The 27,671-nt window shown below is 45.0% G+C and overlaps 1 protein-coding gene across 1 annotated transcript in view; it reads left to right on the top strand.

Moving 5' to 3' along the window:
• Positions 1–27,671, top strand: part of LOC137372380 (sodium-driven chloride bicarbonate exchanger-like) — a 274,810-nt gene that overhangs the window by 225,200 nt on the left and 21,939 nt on the right. Inside the window, exons 18-23 of the mRNA XM_068036269.1 lie at positions 1,334–1,447; positions 3,496–3,657; positions 4,836–5,087; positions 15,385–15,453; positions 23,904–24,077; positions 24,475–24,597. Of these exons, the coding sequence (XP_067892370.1) occupies positions 1,334–1,447; positions 3,496–3,657; positions 4,836–5,087; positions 15,385–15,453; positions 23,904–24,077; positions 24,475–24,597 (894 nt within the window). The remainder of the gene's footprint in view (positions 1–1,333; positions 1,448–3,495; positions 3,658–4,835; positions 5,088–15,384; positions 15,454–23,903; positions 24,078–24,474; positions 24,598–27,671) is intronic.

Below are 27,671 nucleotides of genomic sequence, written 5' to 3'. Positions count from 1 at the left end.
CTGTCTTCCTGCTGTTCTACCTCTTGCTATTCTACCTCTGGCTCTTCCACCACTCCCTGTCCAGGTTGCATTTCTTGGGTATCTGAATAGAGAAAGGCACAAGGGTAGTGTTGTGGTGAGGGAAGAGAGAAAAAGCAAGCTATGGATACTTACATAATCTGCAGCTTGTAAATCAGAAGATTTTGGGATGAAAGGAAAGTGGGATGTGCGAAGGAGCATTAGATATGAGGGTATCATCATCTTGGATGGTTTCAGCCCGCTGCTGGTCATGGCCTCAGCGATTGGCACTCTGACAATGGTGACCACTGTTTCCTGGTGGAGGACAGTACTGACGAGAGTGCTGCACTGGCAGAGGGTCAGTACTGAGGGAACACTGCACTGGAGGAGAGGTGATACTGAGGGAGCTCTGCACTGTGGGAGGGGCGGTACTGAGGAAATACTGCAATGTTAGAGGGGCAGTACTGAGGGAGCGCTACACTGTTGGATGGTCAGTACAGAGGTAGCACTGCACTCTCACACCTTCTCCCTGTAACCCTGCAATTTTTTTTATCTTCAGATACTTATACAATTTCCTTTTGAAAGTCACCATTGAATCTGCCTCCACTACCCTCTCAGGCAGTGCATTCCAGATCCTAACCACTCGCTGCGTAAAAAAATCTTTTCTCAAGATGTCTTTGTTTCTTTTGTTAATCACCTTAAATTGGTGACCTCTGGTTCTCGACCCCCATGCCAAATGGAACAGTTTCTCTCTAACTACTCTATCTAGACCCCTCATGATTTTGAACACCTCAAGCTGCTCATTGTCTCTGGACTGGTGAAATATCTGGGAGACCAGGGGTTGAATGGCCAGCAGGAAAACAGGTCTTCCTGGTTGGGGGGGGAGGGTGTGGGGGGTTTGGGAATCACATTGTAATCATGGAGAGGGAGGAGCCCATGGCAGTAGCAGCCCACATGATTATCTACGGAGCCTGGAGGACTATTCCTGCTCCTCCTGGCCTACAAAAACAATTCTGAGGGGCCTCTTCCTTGTCACTGTCACTCCCAGTTCAATGCAGCCCATGACACAGGCTACAGGGCAGTGAACCGAAAACAAATGATTGCACGTTTGTCTTTTTGCCCAGCTCCCATCCTGTAAACACTCTTTGCTGTTCACTCCTGCTTGTTGGGACAGTGTCCCGTGCCTATGTGAGGTGCCCAAATCTTGGTTTTCATTTTTAGCATTAGTCTATCATTTACAATATCATGCATACATTGTAACTAATATTTCACTTTTATCTCTAAATAATTGAACCTTTAGAAAATATGAGCATTAAGTTTTATTTTCTTGTCAAAGGTACGATCAACAGTCAGTGATTTTGCTGTCTTTCTAAGTATTGCAACTATGGTTTTAATTGATTATGGTCTTGGGATCCCATCACCAAAGCTCCAAGTCCCCAGTGTTTTCAAGGTAACGTATATAATTCATTTTGCAAGTTACTTTAACATGGTATTTTACTTTAAGAGATTTTAAGTAACAGAACCAAAGAAGTTTACAGCACACAAGTGGCCATTAGCCCTATGGGGCTGAATTTTCTTGGCCCCGTGGAGATGGGTTTGGAGCAGGGGACCAGGAAAGTACTGGAAAAACCCTGTCAGGATAGCTCCCTGACGCCGTCCATCCTCTGGGCGACCTTCCCGGGCTGCTTTCCACAGGAATCGCAGCCCGATCCAGGGTGACAGGCAGGCAATGAAACCAATTAAGGCCCCTAGCAAGGTCCATTTTCCTCCAGGGCTGCAACTTTCCTGGCGTCGCATGGGCACCCTGCTGTGTCAGGAGCTTGGCAATGGATTAGAGTCGGCTTCACATTGGGAGGTCCAAGCTGGGATTCACTTGAGGATTTACATTCATTTGCCGGCAGTAATTCACAAAGGGGATATATCTCCAAGCTACAGGCATGCCCATGCAGCTACTTCATGGAGACTGATGTCTCCACTAATGCTTGCCCTGCTTCAATGGCAACCGTCTCCCTCCCACTGAAGGTGCCTCTATGGCAGCGCTGCTGTTCCTGCTGATGGCCAGGCATCGCCCATACTATGAAGGCAGACTAAGAGCAAAATACTGTGGATGCTGGAATTCTGAAATGAGAACAGAAAGTGCTGGAAATACTCAGGTCTGGCAGCATCTGTGGTGAGAGAAACAGAGTTAACATTTCAGGTCTGTGACCCTTCATCAGAACTGGCAGAAGTTAGAAATGTAGCAGTCTTTGAGCAAGTGAAAGGGGAGAGGGGGAAGAACAAAAGGGACCTGCTGAGTATTTCCAACACTTTCTGTTCTCATTTCACTGTGAAGGCAGATGATGGCCATCTCCACAGGCCATGCTGATTTGACACCCTGACCCTGGAACTAGGCTGCCATCTGCCTCCTAAATTAATAATAAAAACAAGAAATGCTGGAAATACTATTTCTGATTTCCAGCATCTGCAGTATTTTGCTTTTATTTTAGTGCCTTCTTAATTGTCTGTCTCTGAGAAGATCGTGTCCGATGTCCCACCATGGCCGCTTCCGGGTTCCTGACCTGGAATTCACACATCAGCAGCAAAATTTAGCCCATCATGCCAGCGCCGTTTCTTTGCTGAATCTATCTAAAGTTAATCCCACTGTCCTGGTCTTTTCCCATAGCTTTTCTGCAAATTACTTGAAAGATGCAATGGTCTCTGTTGTACCTACTCACTGTGGCAAAGTGCTTCATGACGTAACAATGAAGAAATTTCACCTGTTCTCTTGTAACAATTTTAATTTGATGATCCTTTCTGCTTGGACTCCACAACCAGAAGAAGTAATGGCTGATTTTAATGTTTGGCAGTGGCAGAAAATGGGCAACAGTAGATTAGTCATCCATTATATACTGTTGCCGCCCAGTTTCTGCCACCAGCAAAAGTTAAAATAAGGCCTATGAACCTTCCCTGTTCACGGCACCAACACTTTTCAGCTTTTTAAAATCTACTTATTTTTCCCTTTTGAGGAGATAGATTTTCACTGTAAATATATGTATGTTATTGTTATTGTTAAGAGTCACATGGAACATTAACACCGACTTAGACTAGTTGGGCCGGATGCCCTGTTTCTGTGCTGTAAATCATATGTATGTAATTTTACATATTTTCTAGTTCATTGTTTATTTAATACATTTGCTTACCATTTTAAAACTAGATTGAGGTCGAATGAAATATTCTATCAAATTTAAGTTCTACAGATAAACTTTGTAATAGCGTAAGAATAATTCCAGTAACTTAAAAATAATTGAAGATTAAGGTTTTCGACTTGTTTTTAGTGCATTATCAAACATAAGACCAACAAAGTTATTCTCACAGTCATAAAGTTAGGCAAGTGATCTAAAAAATTATCTAAGAAAAAAGAGTAAAGAAGGAAAGAAAAGACCATAAAACATTACAGTGATGTCAGGAATTTGCTTCTTTGCAAGTATTTTGATCGTGATGTGATTTTTCTTGTTATAGCCAACTAGAGATGACCGTGGTTGGTTGATTAATCCCTTGGGTCCAAACCCATGGTGGACTGTAATAGCAGCTTTTATTCCAGCCCTACTTTGTACTATACTAATTTTCATGGACCAGCAGATCACTGCAGTTATTATCAACAGGAAGGAACATAAATTGAAGGTGAGTGTGCACATGTGATCTTTGAATAAGTAATACATTGAGTATTATTTTTAAATGCTTTATCTACTTATGTTCATGTTTGTCGCTTGTATGGAATTACTCGATTACGTAGACTCAATTTGGAATATTGTCATTGTCTTTACAGTGATAATAGACATGCAAGTTGATTTAAAAATCTATTGCAACACTGCTGCACTCTGGGAAATTTCAATTTCTGTATGGTACAAAGTTTATGAAATGTACAATTTTACTCAAACCTTCAGGGAGAATCATATGCACTGTGACTCAGTTTTACTTTATTTGGATCACTTCCTGATTAAGTAGGCTGTGCTTGTGATGTTACTTTATTTGAGCCACTCCTTCCATTCATTACTTATACTGGCACCATTAAGCATTTTTACCAGCCAAAAACTTTAATGATTTTTAAATGCAGATTCATTAGTACTGAGTGCATCCACTAAAAACCGAACACTTATTATTCGGATACCAAATGCTACAGCCTGCCTGCCTAATTTCCATCAGGGGGTGGGGAGAATTAAAATCAGAATAACTTTTGGCATGTTTATGTGTGATGTATGTGCAACTGATGTAAAGATAAAAATAAAACATTTCTTAGAGTTTCTTTTCATTTTAAAATAAATTTGGTTAAAAAGAATTGCAGTCAACAAATGTTTAAGCCAGTCTTGCTATTTGGCTTGTTATAGTACACATCAGCCTTCAACTCAAATCATTGCAGACTTGTAAGAATTCTTTATCTTCTCTTTATGCTCTCTGATTCTGTCAACGTATGAGTTCTGTCTTTTAAAAATATGTTGTTACAAGTTAATATTTCTACAATTAATTAATTTCCTTCCTTAATTGTGATTAAGGTAAGTCATTTCAGCCAATCAGAAGTAATATTGAATACTTCATAGACTAATGTTAATTAACTGTTGTTGGAATTTAAATTTCAGGGAAGAAAATATGGCCACTACCATACCACTAGGTGATCAATGTAAACTATTTAAAAAAAATTGCTATTATTATTTTCACAATTATAGTGTATGAGACACTGTACATTTAATTTTATCCTGAAATGACAAATTCCAATGAATGGTTTATCAAAGCTGTTTAATTTGCTATATTGGTGGTTGTCATTTTAAAATATAGGTATTTGATATTTTTTTTTTGTTTCACAGAAAGGATGCGGTTACCATTTGGATTTAATAATTGTGTCCATCATGCTTGGTGTTTGCTCGATTTTGGGATTGCCCTGGTTTGTGGCTGCCACTGTGCTCTCTATATCACATGTCAACAGCCTAAAATTGGAGTCTGAATGCTCTGCACCTGGTGAACAGCCAAAATTCCTGGGTATCCATGAACAACGAGTAACTGGCCTTATGATATTTGTTCTTATGGGGTTATCTGTCTTCATGACCTCTGTTCTACAGGTAATGTCAATGCATACCAGCTGTCCTCGGCATTTCAACACAAATAAAAATCTGATGCGTTAGAAAATAAATCTAACAATTGGCTATTAAACTAAAAGCATTTTAAATGAACATACATGAGCTATATTATATTTATTGAATATATTTTTCTATTAGGATACTCTATGTTAAGCTGTCAAATATAGGATCTATCCAACATGATGGGATTGAGTAATTAACAGTATGCGCTGGTTGCTTTCTACCTTATCAACACCTCTAAGGCTGACCTGGTCAATGTCACTGATGCCTTTTTTGACTGCAACCATTTCATGTTATTGCTTCTTGACTTCTCTGCATCATTTGATATATTGACCACTCCATCCTCTTCCACTCATCCCACATCCCTTTTGTGATTCAATTTTTACCTGTCTCCATGTAGCCAGGGCATCTCCAGGAAAGACATCACCTCCCACGCCCATGTGATCCTCCATATGTTACCCCTCAGTGACATTATCTGTGGGATCAATTTCCATATCTGTGCAGACCAACACCCAAATATACTTCTGCGATACCCTCTTTAACTCCTTGAGCACTACTACATGTCTAACTGTCTGTCTGACATCAAGTTGTGGATTTTTAAAATTTGTTTTGTGGGATGTAGGCATCGCTGGCAGGGCTAGCATTTGTTGCCCATCCCTAATTGCCCTTGAGAAGGTGGTGGTAAGCTGCCTTCTTGAACTGCTGCAGTCCATCTGTGAGAGCTGGAAGGCACATCCAAGCACTTATACCATGGTGGATGCTGGGTGGATTTTAGGGCCCAACTAATTTTGCACTAGATGCAGGCCGAGCACTGAAATGTTAATGAGCAGACAGTGCCGGCTGTCGATCCTTGATTTCTTGTCCTCGAGTCCCAGAGACACCCATTTCCAGTGGCACATCAAGAAGTTGGTGATGGATCTTGTACCTGGATGATCCTCAAACTAGAGGGTCTGAGGAACCCAGCAGCAAGATGAAAAAGATCAAGCAGATAAGTGGTCAATTTTTTATCAGGCACCTGGAAGCCATGTTGACTGCAGTTCCCCAACACAGTAAGAAGGTGGCCAACCCACAATTGCGCTTGTGATTTTGCTCTAGATTCCCAGTACAAAGCTGTGCCAGGGGATGAGTCAGCATCATCTGTGGGACCAGCTCACAGTAATGACCTGGCCCACAATATTTCAGTATATATCAGCCTGTCCATCACTTGGGAAAGGAGAGGGGTGCGATTTCAGGGCCTGGGTTATTCAAAGATAAATGACTTCACTATCATTCAGTTGTAAATGGTGATTTCCCTCTGCACTGCTCCAAAGTAGTGTCCAACGTATGGGGGAAATAGTGGAAAAATGGGCACTAATCCTTCTCCCCATTTCTGTGCCTGAATACTGCTGTCACTGAGCTTTTTTCTTGGCTTCATCACTAGACATGTATTTCCTGTAAAAATGGTTCATGAATTGTTTGTTCCATGAAAACCTAGTGCTACTGCTTCCTGAACAATCATTCAAACACTATGGGGTGAAATTGGTATTTGCCGGTAACACAAAACAGGTGATGAATTGGCAGGCTGTTTTATATGCAGCCCAGTTTTCTTTCATTGATGTTTTGCAGTACCTCTGAAGACCAATTTCACCCCATTTTGGTCTTAAGGTGACAGGGTGGTATTGTTAGGAAAGAGCGAATGAAAGCTTTGGGCATCCAACATTGAATGCTAGCTACCTAAAAAATACAAACAGCTGCTATCACTTTCCTGGCTCCATAAGGTCATTAAAATTTGGATTTTTACAGCAGCTTCCACCCTGAGGCTGCTCCTGCAACATCCCCTTTAATTCTGCTGTTGCACATAATGGGCTGAATGTTATCAGCCATTTGTGGGTCCTGTCGGTGACAACGTTGAGGGTGGCATTGCTGCATGTCACATGTGTGGCCGGCCGACCGCAATCACATGACCGTCGGCCCATTTGAATGCAGGAGGCGCAGGGCCCGTTCCATTGGAGGTTAGGGGTGGACAACGAGACGAATGCAGGTTCTGGTGCTGTATTTAACGCGCTGCCAGCCCTGCTTCAACTGCTGTTTCACTTGTTGAGTTTGATGCTGGTTTGCCTTTGTGCTGCTGACTGTAGACCCTGTGCTGCTGACCAAGGCCTCACAAGGCCAGGAGCTAACTAGGAACCAAGAGGGACCATGTCAGGCGGAAGACACTGGGTGGCCCCATGATTTAGTGATGACTCCCCACTCCTCCAGGCTGTAAAGCAAAGGCAGGTGGTCCTCTTCCCAAGGGATGGCAGGATGTGACCCTCCAGCCTGACCAAGCAATCCTAGATGGAGATTGCAGAAGAGGTCAGCAGCTGTGGGGTCCCGCTCCACAACTGGGTCCTGTGCCGCAAGAAGGTCAATGACCTCCTTCATTCCGCCAAGGTGAGCACTCCATACTCATCATATTTTTGGGGCTTGCGTGTGGCAAACAGGAGGGAGCATGACATGGTCAGGGAGTGGCTGCAAAGATGGTGGCAAGGGACTGAGGCAATAGCAGATCATGTCAGATGCATGGCTGCATCCCCAAGACAGCCAGCCTTTTCTCCTAGCTTGCCCACTGCATGTCCCTTGAGAACGGACGTGAGGAGGTGGTGACTGGGAGCTCCCATTAGGGGCCAAAGATCTGCCACCAGAACACAGGTCCTGCTGCTTTTTGTGGGAAGACCAACAGTGTCCCTCTTTCTTCTCACAGGAGAAAAAGGCCCACAGCAATGGGGAAAGAGCAAAGACTGGATGTGGGATCCCAGCCTTCCAAGAACTGACCCTGGAAGAGGAGAAGGCCCTGGAACTAGCAGGCTCCCATGGCAGCCATTCCATAGCAGATGGAGAGACTGGAATGTCCACCCAAGGGAGTGATGAGGCATTGTGTTCATGTGCCCATCACTGCCCTCCTAGAGAACTACATCACGCATGGTTGGCATGGCCAGACCCATGTAGCAGAACCCCCAAATGTTTGTGTTTTCTCATGCAGGTCGTGGCAGCTCAGAGAGAAGATCATCTGCTTGCACCGCTGGAATCCCGTCGACCTCTGAGGATAAGGAGAATGAATCCTCAGAGGGTGCACTTTCCCATTGTTCCCCTGCACCCTACACCAGCCCAGATACTCTCATGTCAGTGGGTATGCACTTGGGCTTAGATTCAGGGTCACCACACACCACACACGCATCCGAGCAGCTGACAGAGGCCATGACAGAGAAGCCACTGATGTTAGGTGGGTGGTCAGGCTCATGCTGAGCCCTCAGCTGATGACAAGGCTCTGGTGTTGGCAACACAGAATATGCTGGAGTTGCAGAGAGATGTAAGGGAGCATCTGGCGGAGCTACTAGAGGCCATGCGCAGTCATGCGTGGACGATGTTGGAGTCCATCCATGCCATGAGTGCTGCCATGTCTCTGGCGTGTGAATGCATGGCTTCCTCCATCGAGTGGTTGGCGACCCTCCTGGAGAGCCAGATCTCAGAGATGTGCACAGAACTGCACACCCTCGCCTTGGCTATGAGCTCAATGCAGCAGTGGCAAGTCGAGAGGGGGACAAGGTGCCTGCAGTTTTCTCCAGACCTTCATCCTTCTCCTTCAGCAGTGAGGTTCAGGTGAGCCTTGAAAGGGAGGAGGAGAGGATGACCTCCACATCTGGGGTTCCCCTCGGGTATGAGTGTGGACAGTGGCTCCTCAGCCCCTCTGCCAGTGACCCCCAACTCCATTAGAAGCAGCAACTTGAAGAAGCTTCCACGCCTGTGCAGGAACCCCTGAGCCAGCCGGGGCCCTCCAGGCCTCAGGCAGCCAGCTGACGATCGCCAAAGTCATGGGACAGCGCTTTCAGCAACCTGCCTTCACTGCAGCTGCCAGCGCAAGAGGAGCACTTCATAGAATCTCATGGAAGTGCATGAAGAAGGGCACCTAGACGTATTTTAGGTTTCACGGATGTGTAAAACATGGTCTTGTTATTGGGTATTGTGAACGTTTAAATAAATGGAGGTCATGTTCATTGCTGAGGCCCTCTTCTGTTTTCCCAGATGTCACCTTCACACATGCTCCTTCAATGGAAGGGGCAGGCCGCGTATGGTCACCTTCTCAGCTCTGTGCACGCGCTTGGTGACCCTGGGCCCAAGGTGCAGACGTGCAATAGGAAAGAGGCAACATGCGGAATACAATGAGGTATTTATTGAGTTCACTTGGAACAGGCAACATGGTGGCAGAAGCCAGGTATGTATAAGATTGTCCTGAGCATCCCTTGCACATCTCTCAATGGCCGTCACCTCCGGTACAAGGACTTCTTCATCCTGCGCTGCTGCTTGGCATCTTCCTCCACATCCTCCTTGTTGGATGAGGAGTGACATTCAGTCATGTCCTCTTGATGCAAGACCTTTCTCCTTTGCAGTGTTAGATTGTGCAGAGCATAACAGGCTACCATGATACACAAGACTCTCGCTGGGCCATACTGCTGGGCTCCACCAGATCAATCCAGGCACCAGAATCTCATCTTCAGCAGCCCAACGGCCTGCTTGATCGTCGCTCAGGTGGAGCTGTAGTAAGTGTTGTATTTTGCTGCAGTGCGAAGGTTCCTCACAGACAACAGTAGCCATGTCTTCAGTCGGTACCCTTTGCCCCCGAGAATCATTCCCGTAAGTCAATTGACAGCCGGAAAAGGTGTGGTACCCGCCAAAGTAAGGAGGCATCATGGCTGCTTCCCGGGAAGTGGGCACCCACCTGCAAGAAATGTAGGTGGTTACAGAAATGCAGGTGGTTACAGATCACTTGTATGTTGATGGAATGGAACCCCTTCCTGTTGATGAAAGACATTGGTTGTTCCGTGGGTGACTTGATGGCCACATGCATGCAATCTTTTTTTTATTCTTTCATGGGATGTGGATATCACTGGCAAGGCCAGCATTTGTTGCCCATCCGTAATTGCCCTTGAGAAGGTGGTGGTGAGCTGCCTTCTTGAACTGCTGCGGTCCATCTGGTGCGGGTACACCCACAGTGCTGTTAAGGAGGGAGTTCCAGGATTTTGATCCAGTGATAGTGAAGGAACAGCAATATATTTCCAAGTCAGGATTGTATGTGACTTGGAGGGGAACTTGCAGGGGGTGGTGTTCCCATGTGTCTGCTGCCCTTGTCCTTCTAGGTGGACGAGGTTGTGTGTTTGGAAGGTGCTGTCGAAGAAGGTGTGGTGAGTTGCTGCAGTGCATCTTGTATATGGTACTCACTGCTGCCACTGTGCGTCGGTGTTGGAGGGAGTGCATGTTTAAGGTGGTGGATGGGGTGCCGATCAAGCAAGCTGCTTTGTCCTGGATGATGTCAAGCTTCTTCAGTGTTGCTGGAGCTGCACCCATCCAGGAAAGTGGAGAGTATTCCATCACACTCCTGACTTGTGTCTTGTGGATGGTGGACAGGCTATGGCAAGTCAGGAGGTGGGTTACTTGCCGCAGAATTCCCTCTGACCTGCTCTTGTAGCCACAGTATTTATGTGGCTGCTCCATTTTAATTTCTGGTAAATGGTAACCCCAGGATGTTGATAATGGGGGATTCAGTGATGGTAATGCCATTGAATGTCAAGGGGAGATGGTTAGATTTTTTCTTATTGGAGATTGTCATTGCCTGACACTTAGGTGGCGCGAATGTAACTTGCCACTTATCAACCCAAGCCTGAATGTTGTCCAGGTCTTGCAGCATATGGACACGCACTTCTTCAGTATCTGAGGAGTTGCAAATAGTACTGAACATCACACAATCATCAGCGAACATCCCTACTTCTGACCTTATGTTGGAGAGAAGGTCATTGATGAAGCAGCTGAAGATGGTTGGGCCTAGGACGTTACCCTGAGGAACTCCTGCAACAATGTCTTGGGGCTGAGATGATTGGTCTCCAACAACCACAACCATCTTTCTTTGTGCTAGGTATGACTCCCAACTAGTGGAGAATTTTCCCCTTGATTTCCATTAACTTCAGTTTAGCTAGGACTCCTTGATGCCACATTCAGTCAAATGCTGCCTTGATATCCAGGGTAATCACTCTCACCTCACCTCTGCAGTTCAGCTTCTTTGTTCATGTTTGGACCAAGCTGTAATAAGGTCAGGAGCCATGTGGCCCTGATGGAATCCAAAATGAGTATCGGTAAGCAGGTTATTGCTGTTTAAGTGCCGCTTTTTAGCACTGTCGCTAACCCCTTCCATCACTTTGCTGATGATGGAGAGTAGACTAATGGAGCGGTAATTGCCCGGGTTGGATTTGTCCTGCTTTTTGTGGATAGGACATACCTGGGCAATTTTCCACATTGCCAGGTAGATGCCAATGTTGTAGCTGTACTGGAACAGCTTGGCTAGAGGTGCGACTAATTCTGTAGTACACGTTGTCAGGACCCATAGCCTTTGCAATATCCAGTGCCATCAGCCATTTCTTGATATCACATAGAGTGAGTCAGATTGGCTGAGACTGACATCAATGATGCTGGGGACCTCAGGAGGAGGCCAAGATGGATCATCCACTCGGCACTTCTGGCTGAACTTGGATGCAAATGCTTCAGCCTTTTCTTTTACACTGATGTGCTTGGCTCCCCCATCATTGAGGCTGGGGATATTTGTGGAGATGTCACCTCCTGTTAGTTGTTTAATTGTCCGCCACGATCCATGACTGGACATGGCAGGATTGCAGAGCTTTGATCTGTTGGTTGTGGGATTGCTTAGCTCTGTCTGTTGCATGCTGCTTCTGCTGTTTGGCATGCAAGTAGTCCTGTGTTGTAGTTTCACTGGGTTGACACCTCATGTTTAGGTATGTCTGGTGCTACTCCTGGCATGCTCTCCTGCACTCCTCATTGAACCAAGGTTGATCCCCTGGCTTGATACTATTGGTAGAATGAGGGATATGCCAGGCGACAAGGTTTGAATACAATTCTGCTGCTGATGATGGTCCACAGTGCCTCATGGATGTCCAGTTTTGAGCTGCCAGATCTGTTCTGAATCTATCCCATTTAGTGCCACACAACACGATGGAGGGTATCCTCAGTGTGCAGATGGGACTTCGATTTCACAAGGATTGTGCAGTGGTCACTCCTACCAATACTGTCATGGACAGATGCATCTGCAACAGGTAGATTGGTGAGGACGAGTCTAGTAGGTTTTTCCCTCACCACCTGCCGCAGGCTCAGCCTGGCAGATACGTCTTTCTTGTCCCGCTCAGTCAGTAGTGGTGCTACCGAGCCACTCTTGGTGATGGACATTGAAGTCCTCCATTCTGTGCCCTTGCTCCCCTCAGTGTTTCTTCAAAGTGGTATTCAACGTGGAAGAGTTCTGATTTATCAGTTGAGGGAGGGTGGTAGGTGGTAATATGCAGGAGGTTTCCTTGCTCATGTTTGACCTGATGCCTTGAGACGTCATGAGGTCCGGAATCAATGTTGAGGACTCTGAGGGCAACTCCCTCCCGACTGTATACTACTTTGTCGCCACCTTTGGTGGATCTGCCCTGCAGTGAGACAAGACATACCCAGGATTGGTGATGTTGGTGTCTGGCTCATTGGATGTAAGGTTTGTTTCTGTGAGTATGACTATGCCAGGATGTTGCTTGACTAGTCTGTGGGACAGCTGTCCAAATTTTGACACAAGCCGCCAGATGTTGGTAAGGAGGTCTTTGCAGAGCCGACAGGGCTTGGCTTGCCATTGTCGTTTCCGGTGCCAAGGTTGATGTCCGGTGTTCCATCCAGTTTTATTCCTTTTCAACTTTTGTGTAGCAGTTTTGTACAACTGAGTGGCTTGCTAGGCCATTTCGGAGTGCAGTTAAGAGTCAACTACATTGCTGTGGGTCTGGAATCACGTGTAGGCCAGATCAGGTAAGGAAGGCAGATTTCATTCCCTAAAGGACATGAGTGAACTCGATGGGTTTTTACGACTATTGATGATAGTTTCATGGTCACCATTACCGACTAGGTTTCATTTACAGATTTTCATTAATTAATTGAAAGTATTTGAACCTGTGTCCCCAGAGTATTAGCCTGGGTCTCTGGATTACTATGCTACCGATAACACCTCGCACCTGGTGGAATCCAGCGATGGCACCAAAACCTATGGACCTCGCCGCCTGACTGTCAGGGTCGGTCCAGTACCGCACATAGTAGCCAGTCCTCTTGAACAAGGCATTGGTCACCTCCTTGATGCAGCAGTGGGCTGCTGCCTGATAGGCCCCACACATGTCCCCATTGGATCCCTGGAAAGATCTGGAGGCATAAATGTTGAGTGCCACAGTGAGGGGCCAGGGACACCAAAGCCCATAGGTCGCAGCTCGTCCTGCAGTATGGAACTTAAATCGCTGACGGCCTCCCTGGAGAGCTACAGTTTTTGCTGACACTGCTGCTTCGACATGGCGGGAGTTGAGGCAAGTCCAATACACTCTCTGCCCCAGATAGGCTCTTCTTGTCATGGCCGGCTGTTGTGGCTCCCCTAGTCAATCTTCACCAGCATGCCCAGCAGTTGCCTGGCCCTGCCTCCCTGAGTATCTGCTGCACAGTGCAGGAGTCTACAAAGAATGGGTGTATAAGATCCATGCCAGCTGTTCGCACGTCGTCCTGTGCACTGTCCCTGGAGAGAGGACCTTACCTTTGGAACCTTCCCCTTGCCACTCCCCTCTGAACACAAGCTAATGCAACCCACACTGTGCCCACTCTTGCTGTGAGGGCTATAACTGCTCTGTGCCCATCCTTGCTGAGGGGTCAGCAACTCCTCTGTGCCCACCCTGAGAGCTACACCGCTGTTGGGCAATGGCCACCAAATCCGCCCCACATTCCTTTCCTGCATTCATCCAACACTGCTTTCTTTTGGCAGCACTGAGGCCTTACCTCAGTACCGCCATCTTTACCCAGGTGGGGATCAGAAGGCATGTGATCCCCATGTACCATTAATTAAATTCAAAACCCTTCATAAAATCAGAGTGAGGTCCATGCAAATGCATATTAAGTACCTGCTCAGCAATTCAAATTGCAGTCTCGCCATGTTGTTTTGCCTTTGACAAAATCAGGAACCGACGTCTCAACATTGGGTTTCCAGGCGAACATCTCCCCGTTGGATTTTTCAGTCCCCCCCACGCCTCCAATCCCGCTCCTGTTGGTTGGATAAAATTCTGCCCAGTTAGTTTCTACTTCACCACTACAGCTAACATTTTAACTCCTGTGAGAGAAATATATAGTAACTAACTATAAGTAAAGCTGAGCCCATAAACTTTCAAGATGCAAATGTGTTTTCCCATTGCAATATACCACTGAATTGTTCCTTTTCATATATATTTAGAATAATATAAGCACCTGGACTTTCTCTACCTGTTAGCCTTGTGCCCAATAATGTGCTATCATACTTGCCTGGTACATATCTGCAATATTTAAGTTAGGCTTGAGACGACATTCAGTTGCTGAGTACATGATTCCTGCAGATTGCACTTTAGTGCCATTCACCCAAATTTTCTAACAGAAGATAGAGAGAGAGGAAAAACATCCTGAATATTTTCATAAAGTATACAACAGCTCAGCCAATTTGCTGCATTTTAGTATAAAAGCAAAATAATGTGGATGCTGGAAATCTGAAATAAAAGCAGACCTGGAAATATTCAGCAGGTGTGGCAGCATCTGTGGAGAGACAAACAAAGTTAACGTTTCAGATTGAAGACCTTTCAGGCCACAGACCTGAAACGTTAACTCTGTTTCGCTCTCCACAGATGCTGCCAGACCTGCTGAGTATTTCCAGCACTTTCTGTTTTTATTGCTGAACTCTAATATCTATTTCTAACTTTAAGGTATTTAAGATTCATTAGTTGAATCAAAAATATTGGGAAGGTAACCTGCTGTAATAGGAATGAGCCTTGGCTCAATGGTAGTATTCCTACCTCTGAGTCAGAAAGTTGTGTTTATGTCCCACTCCAGACAGCTCCAGTCAGCAACAATGAGATACTAGATTGACATCCAGTGGAGTACTTGCATCCGATGGGCGACTCTCATCACATTAGGTGGTCCCCCAGTGAGGCTAATGACCTGTTTAAATTTTTAAAAGTTCTTTGTTAAGGAAAAAACAGAGCACAATCTGCTGGATGTAAAGCAGTTGACGAAATGGTTTGTCTCATTTGTCAATTAGGCATAGAAGAGAGAAGAGAAGCTTGATGTAATGGACCCACTAATGTATATTTAACAGTGAAGATCCAAGTTTTAGTGTAAATTAATGTGGATACAAATCTTGTAATTTTGCTTAAAGAGAAAACATGTTTTTTCTTTGTTTTAGTTTATTCCAATGCCAGTATTGTATGGAGTGTTCCTATACATGGGTGCATCTTCTCTAAGAGGAATTCAGGTAAAGATTTATGCCATTATAACTGCATGCCTTTTAAATAAAAGTTAACTTTTGTATTAATCAAGGTAGAATATGCCTGTACTGAAAAATGCAGCACTTAACCACTTAAAATCCCAAGTATACAAATTTACATCTTGGGGGTTGTCATAAACAAGAAAATTAACTGGACCAGCCATGCAAATACTGTGGCTACAAGACCAGGACATAGGCTGGGAATTCTGTGGTGAGTAATTCATCTGCTGACTCCCCAAAACCTGTTTACCTTCTAAAAACTTGTTGATTGGCACCCCATCCACCTCCTTAAATATTCACTCCCTTCACCACTGGCACACAGTGGCCAAGCCTCCTTTGACACCACCTTCCAAACCTACGACCTCCACCATCTAGAAGGGCAAGGGTAGTAGACACAGGGGAACATTAGCACCTGCATGTTCCCCTCCAAGCCACACACCATCCTTACTTGGAAATATATCGTCATTTCTTCACTGTTACTGGGCCAAAAGCCTGGAACCCCCTCCCTAGCAGCACTGTGGGTGGACCTACATCACATGGACTGCAGAGTTCAAAAAGGTGGCTCAGCACCACCTTTTCAAGAGCAATTAGGGATGGGCTACAAATGCCAGCCTTGCCAGAGGCTCTCACATCCCAAAAATGAATTTTAAAAAAATCTCACAGCACCCGAGTCAATATATAGCTCATAGCAGCGGTAGGATAAAGCTTCCTCTATTCTCCTAAAACTGATTGTCAGTGCTAATATCAGAAGAGCAACCCCAAGGTAACAGTATGATTTTTCCCATTTCTCTCTCCAACTTTACTTTCTGCCTTCCTGGAATGAGACCAAATTTGACTTAAGCCATGCAGAGTTTTGTCGTATGTACTAATTTCTATAGAGAAATTGGTTGAAAATACTAAGAGTTGTTTTACATGGGGCCCTTTTAGCCAACCGAGCTGACTGAAGTACAGTCCATAGCTTACAGATCGAGCACATTTCCGGTGCCAGGGCAAACATGTACATTATGACTGACTGGTTGCTTGTTAATCAAGGCAAACCCCTGTAGTAATGGCTGATGACTCCATTAAAGCTTTCACAGAGTCCAAGGCCTGGAATTCCCTATATATAATGACTCATTTTTGGAGAGGATTTGTGGGGGCAAACGGAGTAGCATGGGCTCTTGGAGGCTGTTTCTCAAATATGCCCCACAAAAATTTGCACCTGAATTATTCTCCCAAAAAAGCATCAGCCACCTCTAAGGCCTGCTAGGAGCCCAACACACCTCATATTAACCAGAACAAAGTGATGTGCTTAACTCCTATGACACATTCCCCCCCAATATCCATCCACAAATAATTAACACCACTATATAAGTGGCAGCTAGAGTGCAGAAAATTATCTCTGAAGCGGATAACATATTGAGGAGGCCATTTTGTATGCTGTTGCTGAAGGTTGGCATTACTTTGCCTGCAAGCTGATCTGTCTGCTGCTTTGGAACCTCAGTTAGAACTTTTGATGCTAGTCTTACTCAGTTCTACTAAATGTACTCTTTTGCATTGGGTTATGGATTTTCTAATGGAAACATCTCTATTCTACGAAGAGGAAGAGGTTGAGGATATGACAGAGTCTAGATTGGAAGCCCTTGGAGTGAAGCTCTTCTGTAAATGCTGACACCCATTCACCAGGGTAGATAGACCAAAATATGCTCTTAGACTTATCTGACTTTCAGAAGGCTGTGCTTCTGCCTACCCACCCTACTTCCCCCCGCAAAAAGTTATTGAGGAAATATGTCAAGTACTGGCTGAAGACTTGCAGCCTTCTTACACCAAGAGAAGAGTATTAAATGTATTCATCAAGATCACCATTGCCTTGAATTTCTTTGTGTTGGATCTTTTGAGGTAGTATCAGATAACTTTTGCCACATAGTTAGGCAGGTAATTAGCACTGCATCAAGAAGGTCACTGATGCCCTATTCAGGAGGACTGCCCAAATCATAACCTTCTCTATGGAAGTAGGTAAACAAACAGAAAGAGAGCTATTCAGTTCCAAATACTGGCAGGGCTCCCACAGATGCAAGGAATGATTAACAAACTACATGTAACACTCAAAGCCCTATATGGAAAACTCCTCAACTTTAGCAAAAGGAAAGGCTTTAATTCTATTAATGTCCAGCTAGTGTGATGCCAGTCACCTCATCTGTATGTCAGTGGTTGAAACCCAGGACATCTTCATGATGCTTTCATCATGTGATAAACCACCATGCCAGGCCTCATGACTTAGAGTCATGTATCCATATGGTTGATTGTCAATCAGAGATATCCCCTGTGGACAGGGCTGATGGCTCTGGTAAGACTGACACAAACAGAATGGGTGAGCAGATACAAGGAGGTCCATACCATTGCAAGAAATGGCATTGAGAAGCACATAGGAATAATCAAATCCCATTTTTGGTGAGTGCCTCAAGAATCATTGTAGCTTGCTGCATTCTGCAAAATATAGTAGTGAAAAAGGGTTGCTGCTTCTGGAAGAACCAGCAGAACCAGTGGGGGACAAGGACAATTGCATCCCCTGAGCCCTATGGAGGAAATGCCTCTCAGCATCATGATGCTGGTTGCAACAGAGCCCGTGTCCTCTGATGTCACTGAGATTATAAAGAATGATGGTATGTTCTTTCAATATACCCCTTCTCGACTCCCAGCTCATCCTCATCCTGCTATCTGGCATGATGAGCAAGCTGCTGATGGTATGACCATGGATCTCTTGCTTCCCAACCGAGCCCCCCCTTGCCTCTCACCAACTTTCCTCTTCTGATTTTCTGCTTTCAGATGCCCAAGACCTGCTGCCTGCCTAGCTGCAGCAGCACAATGAGAAGGAGAGAGTTCCAGCACAATACTGATGAAGAGGCCCCGTCACTTGATCTGACACTCGCAGTCAGTAGCTCAGATACTGGCATTGCACATACCTCGGAGGCTGATGAAGAGTTGGCATCACCAGAAATAAGTGGGCTGCAGCCAGGCTATATTAAAGGATGCTGGAACCACTCAGCAGGTCTGGCAGCATCTGCGAAAAGAGAAGCAGAGTTAACGTTTTGGGTCAGTGACCCTTCTTCGGACCTTCCAAAGAAGGGTCATTGACCCAAAACGTTAACTCTGCTTCTCTTTTCGCAGATGCTGCCAGACCTGCTGAATGGTTCCAGCATTTCTTGTTTTTATTTCAGATTTCCAGCATCCGCAGTATTTTGCTTTTATATTAAAGGATGGTTCGTTTGCCAGCTCACCAGAAGGCAAGGTTACAGATGATTTCTGCTGCAGAGGATTCAGGTGAAAACTTGAATGGGGCGGCATATAGGAGAGCACTGATGGGCATGCACACCGAGATGCTGGGTGCATTGATTGGCTGACAGACAAACCCCTGTCACTGTTGAGGAGCTTGGAGGAGTCCAGCTCCAAGTTACCAGAGAGCATCACACAGAGCTCCATCTCCACAACCTCTGCTCCATCTATGGTGCTGCAGACCTGGCAACACTGCCATTGCTGTCCCCATACCTGTTGCAGCCTTTGTATGGATAGGTCACCTAATCCTCTGCCCTCCCTGCAAAGATGCAGCAACATTCTTTGGCAAATCCAGGAACACACCACACCTACAAAATCACTCGATAGTACTGCTGCATAGAGAGCCGGCATGGAGTTGATGGGCCGAATATCCTCCTTTGCCATAATGACACTATGACTGTCTACTTCCAAACATTTTGCAATGGAATAAGCTCTTCAAATTACCTTACCTGCAAGTTGTGTGCCTGGCTCCTAAAATAATGCTAGTGCAGGGCCCATCTTGCAGCTCAGCACTTGCTCTTTGTCAAATTTGTTCAATTGTCCTTCGTCGTCCAAGTTGGACATTCTGGCACACATCAGCTGGTGGGGCTGTGTGACATTAGGAAAGCTTACCTTCCAAAGCTTCTAGCGTAACACTGGGGCCACCCTTGCGTGTGCCTTTCTCAAGAGGGCACTTCATGCAGCTGTGCTGGAAGCAGCTGGCGATGCAGCACGCACCCTCAAGGCCTTGGTACTGCTGCCTCCAGCAGCACTACGGTGGTGAAATTCATTCCCCTTGTTTCTCAACAGCACTACTTTATTTGCATAACCCTTTGCTGCCTCAGGCACTCAACTTTCAGTGACTGATTCTGTGGGGATTAAGTTGGATAGCCCTTGAAAACTGGTGAGTAGAGCATGGCGTGTGATTAACCCGTGCCCATTCAATTTAATGGAGACACTATGACAACTACGTGCTGCCTGCTCATTTGAATAGTTGCTACATGCGGCCAGCACTAACCATGCTGTTCATTGGCTACACGCATCAGTGGGGAGCCCAAAATCATAACCTTCTAGAACCACTTAAAGCTAGCCTATACTGATTAAAGATAGCCTGCACCTCTTAAAGGGGAGATGCATTGCAGTTGGAGCTGGCAGTCCATAGGAAGTGAATCTAAACTGGGAAACTGTGAAGAATGGCACGCATGCATGGGCACTGCACTGCAGGCCTTGGTGGAAGAGGTGGAAAGTTGGAGAGATGTTCTGTATCTGCAAGGGGCCAGGACAGGAGGCCTTCCAGACATGCACTCAAAAGGCAGTGGGGGCAGATAGCTGTGGAGATCAATGACAGGAGTCAACTTCTGAGGACCAGAATGCAGAGATGCAAGAAGCTCAATGACCTCACATGCATGGTCAAGGTCAGTGAAGGCATTTTCAAATGCCATATCCTACCAACTGCACCTTGAGCCTCAGACATTGCTCAATTCACCAAATCCCCATCTTTCACGTACATACCAACAATCTCTATAAATCGGGACGCATACCTGACATTCAACTGTCTAATGCATACTCGCACACTTAGCACTGCTGCAAGCCTCATGCCCATTTCTCATAGCTTGCACACATTGCCAGCTATTCAACCATAACAGACACATCAGCCAAACAGACTACATGACTGTTACTGAAAAACTTTCCTCTCTCTTGCAGAACAAGGTGGTGCACAACTGGAAGCAACAGAAGCTAGGAGGGGTACGGGCACATTTGCATGTCCTAACTCCGAGGGAAGAGATGGTGCTGGCCATTATTGAGGTACCCATTGCTGAGGTCGTGGCTGGTGGTGGGGTTGAAACCATCGATGAAGGTATCCTCATACCTAATCCTCCTCCTCACATTCTATTCTCCCTCATCCCAAAATCTCTTCTGAGTTACATGCTGCAGATGGCGTAATTATGAACCACACCCTGCCCACAACACAGGCTTGTTTCTTTTTGCTTTCAGATACCCAAGAGGTGCAACCTGGACTGGCGGTGGAGGAACACAAATAAGAGAGTGATGTTGAAGGCACAGCCACTGGCTCAGATACTGACACTCTGCATATCTTAGAGGATAGATTAGAGATGAGGTCTGCATGTGTTGAGACACTGGGCATGACTGTGCTGCAGCCAGGGCAGGGGGCAAGGATAATGCATGTATCACCTGGCCGGAGGGTGAGGCTGCACAAGGGTTCTGCTGCAGAGGTCTCAGATAAGGACGTTGAACGGGCAGCCTATAGAAGAAGACTGATGGGTATGCACAATAACATGCTTGGTGGGCACAGGAGCTTGCAGTGTGTCACAGCATTCCTGCAATCTGTATTCCACCAGATTACTAGGATTACTGAGGCCCCGCCTGGGGGGAGTGAGAGTGGCTCTGTGGAGCACAAACCTGCTGCCCTTTATCAGGAAGACAACATTTGTCCTCCCTCACCTGGCACTTTGCCAGTGTCCTTGCTGTTGTGTGTCAGCCATGCTGCCCATGCCATGATGGTGCAGTCCACAGCTGGGCACATCAATCCCAGTGGACTTTTGCAACTTGAAACAACTATACAAAGCACTAAGCACTTGCAGAATTGTAGCAACAGCCAGAAGAAATAAACCAGCAACAAACCTGTAAGTAGTTGATGATCCCTTTAAATAGCACTGATGGTGGTGGCAGGTTGCGGGGAGGGTTGGCTTTCGTGTTGCTGAATGCATGTTCAACTGTGCAAATTAAGAGAGGGCATTAGCTGGAGTGTGTGGCTCCAAAATGGCACGTCCGGCATCAAATCAATGTTGCACCCTGACTGACATCATGATTTTCCTGCTCTACATACTTTCAGCAGATATTCACTGCACCCGTACTAACATCCTCACCATTAGGTCATCCTGCGTGCTTAACCTACAAGTGTGCACGGATGCCATTTTGGAGCTCTAAGGACACTCGTAGCACTCAAAAATAGGGTGCGAATGCGCCCACTTTTCTCACCCATTTTATTTATTTATTTTATTCATTCATGGGATGTGGGCATCGCTGGCTAGGCCAGCATTTATTGCCCATCCCTAATTGCCCTTGGTGGTGATGAGCTGATACAGGTAATTATTTGGCCAGTGCACTAGGTGGCACTTGTCTAAGAATCTATGGGGTCAGTAATGCCATGGTTGGTGCTGAATGGATACTCGGGGGCTGACCACCTAAATGGTTGGCCAGGAAGGTTTTGTTACACATAGCGAACCATCATTGTGGCTGGGAATTTTACGTGGCACTGAAGGCCTGTGCACCTGGCATTTAAGCAGGTGCCCTCCAAAATTAATGAAATGAACTGATGGGCCTATATATGTTCAGAACACCTGACCAGTGCTCCAGTTACTCAGCACCCATATAAAATGTGTGTTAGTTGATCAGCCCATTCAGCCTTGTCTTGTTTTCTTAGAGGAGATTTTGCTTTGTAGTTGTTACAATTAGATTGTGACAAATGAATACAGTGAATTGTCAGATTTTGCTTTGTAGTTGTTACAATTAGATTGTGACAAATGAATACAGTGAATTGTCAGTTTAAATGCTGCTTTTTTGGCTTCGTTATTGAAACAATTTATTTATGTTCAAGTTGAACTCCTTCTCCCATCTGTGAGTGGTTGGCAACAGAACTCAAATTGTCAACAGTCTTAATAGCATCCATGGGCGTCCCACTGGGCATACCAATCTGTCTGCTTTTTCTGACGGAGGAGGAAGAGGCTCAGAGGAGGCATGCAAAGCAAATCTGTTTGCACCTTAACCAAAGCAATTGTATTAGGCATTTTGATGCATGTGGAAATTATGATTAGTAAAGGAGGTTGTGTGATAACTGTGCAGTTCTGGAGACAGACCTTGAAACCACAGTTATGTTAGTTAATATCAAGGTGTCTTCAACTTTACGGCCACTACTCTTTTCCATGCAATAACTTAACATATCTGTAAAATTTCACTATCAGTAGTATACAGCTGCATCAAGTAGGTGGCAGATGCTTTGTTAACCCAAGTCAGGAATTTAATTAATTTCCCTATGGAAACCAGCCAATATCATGAAAGACCCCTGCACTTACTGTGTATGAATTCCCCAAACTGTAGAGCATTACTGCTGTCGTGTATGTACCCATATAAATCCCTATTTCCAGTGCTACCTTTTCTTGAACAAAAAAGGGGTTCCATTCCATGAATATACAGCTGGTCTGTGGCTATATGTAAATGATCATCTACATTTGTACCTGCTGCTCTGGAGCTGCCATGATTATTTTATGGCAATTGTTGGTGCCACCATTATTTAAAGGGACAGGAAGACTCATTGGATGGCTGCTCAGGACCAAGGTAATTGACTGGAGCTCTGGCTCAAGATACTTTGGAGATACTCACAGATAAGATGTAAAGAGAGAAGCTGTGAGGGTATGGTGGAGTAGACCATTGAGATATTAAAGTTAAGGTATGAATGTCTCAACTGATCAGGAGAAGTCTTGAAATACTGTCTGGTTAAGGGATCCAAAATTCTTGTAGCCTTCTGCATCTTCCACAGCTTTTACCTTATGAAGGCCTTTACCATGGAACAGGTAGATAAAAGGACCCAGCCAATTTCAGCCATTTGTATCATTCTTCTGAGGGTACCGCGAATCTCCTGCCAAAATTATGGTGGGGAGATTAGGAAAACCCACTAGTAATTTCAGGACCCACACCTTTAGTTAAGTGCCAGTGCCATCCAACACGACGCTGCCAACTGCACATGTGCACAATGCTGCTGAAAAACAGGACCTCCATAACTACTTTCTGCTTTGTATCAAGAACCATTAATATCACTGAATTTCTCTACAACAACTTTATTCTGTCTCATCCTAAATGAACTGTCATTACATATTTGACTGACAGTAACCCAGTCCTTCTTTGCAATTGTAAAATGGTAGCTAAATCAGTTCTTTTTTATTCGAAATGCTTTATCCATATTGCATTTTAAAAATTTATGAGAGTACCATCGTGTAATTATACTACATTTTTATGTGATATTTGTGTCAGCGACAGAAAAGCCAGGATTGGCAACCCCTGAATATTATAATAAACGTTAATCAAATTTTTACTACAAGTTATTCAGGGAGATGATTTTTTTTTTACAGTTATTTGATCGGTTGAAGCTCTTTGGGATGCCTGCAAAACATCAACCAGATTTCATCTACCTACGACATGTTCCTCTTCGGAAAGTCCATCTCTTCACTGTGATCCAAGTTTCTTGCTTGATTATTCTCTGGGTAATAAAAGCTTCCCGGGCTGCCATTGTCTTTCCTATGATGGTATGAAACAATAATAATAAAGATATCCCCCAAATTACTTTAGAAATGAAATCAAAATGTAAATACAGTTAACAGTCCTGCTATACTTAAAATATTTTGGTGATAATACATAAAATTATGATATAAAATGATCATTATATCTATTTACTTCATTAAAGCTTTAGTAATAAGTAAAAGTTTATTAAAAATCTCAAATAAAACTTTTTACCTGGATTTCTGAACATATAGTGTATACAGGAAATGATTTAAAAAGTGATGAACCCATGGAAGATTTATTACATTTCACAAATAGCAGAGGTTATTTCTAATTAGTTTCACAGTTATGATTTTCCATGCTAAGCAACACTTTTTTTTTAGTTTTCTGCTTGGTGACTGCTGAAGCTTGCATATGTTACAGGTTTTGGCACTTGTGTTTATACGAAAACTGATGGATTTCATCTTCACTAAAAGAGAGCTGAGCTGGCTGGATGATTTGATGCCTGAGAGTAAAAAGAAAAAATTAGAAGATGAAGAAAAAGAAGTAAGAGACTTGAGACAGTATTTTCCTTGTTTGCAGTGCCTAATCGTTGGGTCGCATTAGAATAGCCAGATGAGGAAATTTAGGCAAAGTCCCGCATACTGGAAATGTGCCACATTTACATTCTGTCTCAATTTCAGATGGGTGAGACTGGTAGTGTTTGAATTACTTAGCTCAGATGGGTGGCTGTGCCTGACTTTAATGTGTATCTACCTATCTCATCACTCTATTTTCACCTTTACTCTTTTTTTCATTTCCTTTTACCTTTGCTAGACTCATCTCTTCTATTGTCATGCCTCCTTTCACTTCTCCCTTCTCAGGTACTCTGTCCTCTCAATTCCCTTATCCACCAACCCTTCAGTACTCCTCAACCTTCTTGCTCTCTTGCTGCCATCCCAGGCTTGTCCCCCTCTTAGGTAAGCCTACAGCTTCCCTCTGTGCCTCTCTTGGCATTCTCATCGAGGCAATTAGCGTTAGCTCGTTACGAACATCAACCCCCATTGCCTCATCCTACTCTCTTGTTGACATTCCCATCCAATGCCCCTGCTGGGGGCTAATCGTCTGTCTCCTTTCCAACCAACTCACCCCTTCCACTGGCACTGTGGACTCTGCCAGCGGATCAGCTCTCACTGCCCCTCGATGCATCTTCCTCCAGTATGTCCATTCACTTGTGAACAAGACCCTTGCCGTCCATGGTTTTACTGTGGATAATTACATCGGTGTCATTGCCTTAATGGAAACCTGGCCTAGGGATGATGACACTTTCCCCCTAAATGAAGCCTCCCCGCCTGGCTATACCTTTCACCACTTGCCTTGCTCAGACCATCACGCTTGTGTCTTTTGTAACCAAATCTCACCTTGGTCTGTTCCCTTACTCATCTGCACTTTCTCCTCTTTACAGTATCTCAACTTGTTCCACCCCTCTCACTTCTTATTTAATATCCTGATTCTCTACCACCTGTCCAAGTACCATGCCAATTTTCTCAATGAGCTATCTTCACTGCTTTTCTCCCTCAGCCTCTGCATCATGCGGTTTCTCAGCGGCTGAACCACATAAAGAACTATTGGGACCTGCTGTTCTATGCCAAAACTACTCACTATTCCAGGATCATTCTGGAATGCAAAGCTAACACCCAGCTTCTTTTCTGTGCTGCAAATCATCTTCTCTGACCCCTTTCCCTGACTCCTCCATTACGGACTTCTCCCTCACTAAGATCGAGACCATCCAATCAGCTGCCTCTAGTTCCTCTCCTATCTCACTTAATACCCTCTCTGAGCTCATCTTTTCCATGAAATCCACTTCCTGCTCCCTTCCCCCTATTTCCACTAAACTGCTGCTCACACAACCTCCCCTCCTTGTCCTCATGTTGGCTGATACTGTTCATGGTTTTCTCTCTTCAGGTGTTGTCCCTCTCTTCTTTAAATCTGCCATCATCGCCCCTCTCCTTAAAAACCAACACTTGATCCCTCCAACCTTGCAAACTACTGCCCCATCTCCAACCACCTTTTCCTCTCCAAATGTCCTGCAGATTGAGTCTTGCTCAGGTGAAATGCATCTGGATGAGAGTGGCCCTAGCATCCCTGCCATCCTGATGAATGATCCACTTCCTGCGCCTACCATGGCAACATCCCTGCAAAGCATGGGAACCATTTTCTAGTTCTCCTTCAGCCTCCTCCTCCTCCTCTTTCTCCTCTTCTTGCTCCTTTGAGGAGTTGTGCCATTCCAGAGCGTCTCCATCTTCAAAGTCCACACCCCTCTGGAGGGCCATGTTATGGAGAGCACAATGCACAAGACCCCTGAGGGAATGTACAGGAGGGTGCCACCCAACTGGTCAAGGCACTTGAATTTCATTTTCATGAAGCTGATGGCCTGCTCAATGATGACCTTTGTGCTCAGGTGGCATCAGTTGTAGCGTCTCTCAGTCTCTGTGGTGGGGTTATGCACCAATGCCATTAGCCATCTCTTCAAAGGCTAAGCCTTATTCTGTAACAGTCATCCACAGACTTCCGATGGCTCCATGAACAGCAGCAGAACCTGGATTGCTAGAAAATGAATGCGTCATGGCAGCTTCCAGGGTAGCGTGCACACACCTGCGTAAAGTGCTTACTGTGATCGCATACCAGCTGAATGTTTCCTATTGAGGAATTTCCCTGGCTGGTCAATCAGTGCCTTGATGACTATATAGGTGCAGGGGACCATCGATTGCACCTGAGGAAATCCAGCAAAGGAGGCAAATCCCACTGCCCTTTGAGCTTGAGTGCCACTATCCACCTGGAATTCAATGTAATCCCCTACCCTCTCGAACAGACCATCCGTTACCTCTAAGATGACTAAGAATGTTAAAAAGGCAAGCCTAAAGGCATTATCTCTCAATGCGCAAAGTATTCGCAATAAGGTAGGCGAATTAACCGTGCAAATAGATGTAAATGAATACAATATAGTTGTGATTACGGAGACATGGCTGCAGGGGACCAAGGATGGGAACTGAACATCCAGGGGTATTCAATATTTAGGAAAGACAGGCAAAAGGGGAAAGGAGGTGGAGTAGCATTGTCAGTAAAAGAGGAAATCAATACAATAGTGAGGAAGGATATTAGCTCAGAGAATCCTGATGTGGATTCTGTATGGGTGGAGCTAAGAAATACCAAGGGGCAGAAAACATTGGTGGGGTAATAAAAGCAAAATACTGCGGATGCTGGAAATCTGAAATAAAAACAAGAAATGCTGGAACCACTCAGCAGGTCTGGCAGCATCTATGGAAAGAGAAGCAGAGTTAACGTTTCGGGTCAGTGACTATAGACCCCCAAACAGCAGTGGTGATATAGAGGATGGAATTAAACAGGAAATTAGAGACACATGCAATAAGGGTGCAACTGTAATTATGTGTTACTTTAATCTACATATAGATTGGGCAAACCAAATTAGCAATAATACTGTAGAGGAGGAATTCCTAGAGTGCGTACGTGATGGTTTTTTGGACCAATACATTGAGGAACCAACTAGAGAACAGGCCATCCTAGACTGGATATTGTGTAATGAGAAAGGATTAGTTAACAATCTTGTTGTATGGGGTCCC

The sequence above is a fragment of the Heterodontus francisci genome, chromosome 7 (genome assembly GCF_036365525.1).
Source record: "Heterodontus francisci isolate sHetFra1 chromosome 7, sHetFra1.hap1, whole genome shotgun sequence".
Classification (NCBI taxonomy): Eukaryota; Metazoa; Chordata; class Chondrichthyes; order Heterodontiformes; family Heterodontidae; genus Heterodontus; species Heterodontus francisci.
Note: the sequence above shows the minus strand (reverse complement) of the source record. Positions and strands in the feature narration are given on the sequence as shown.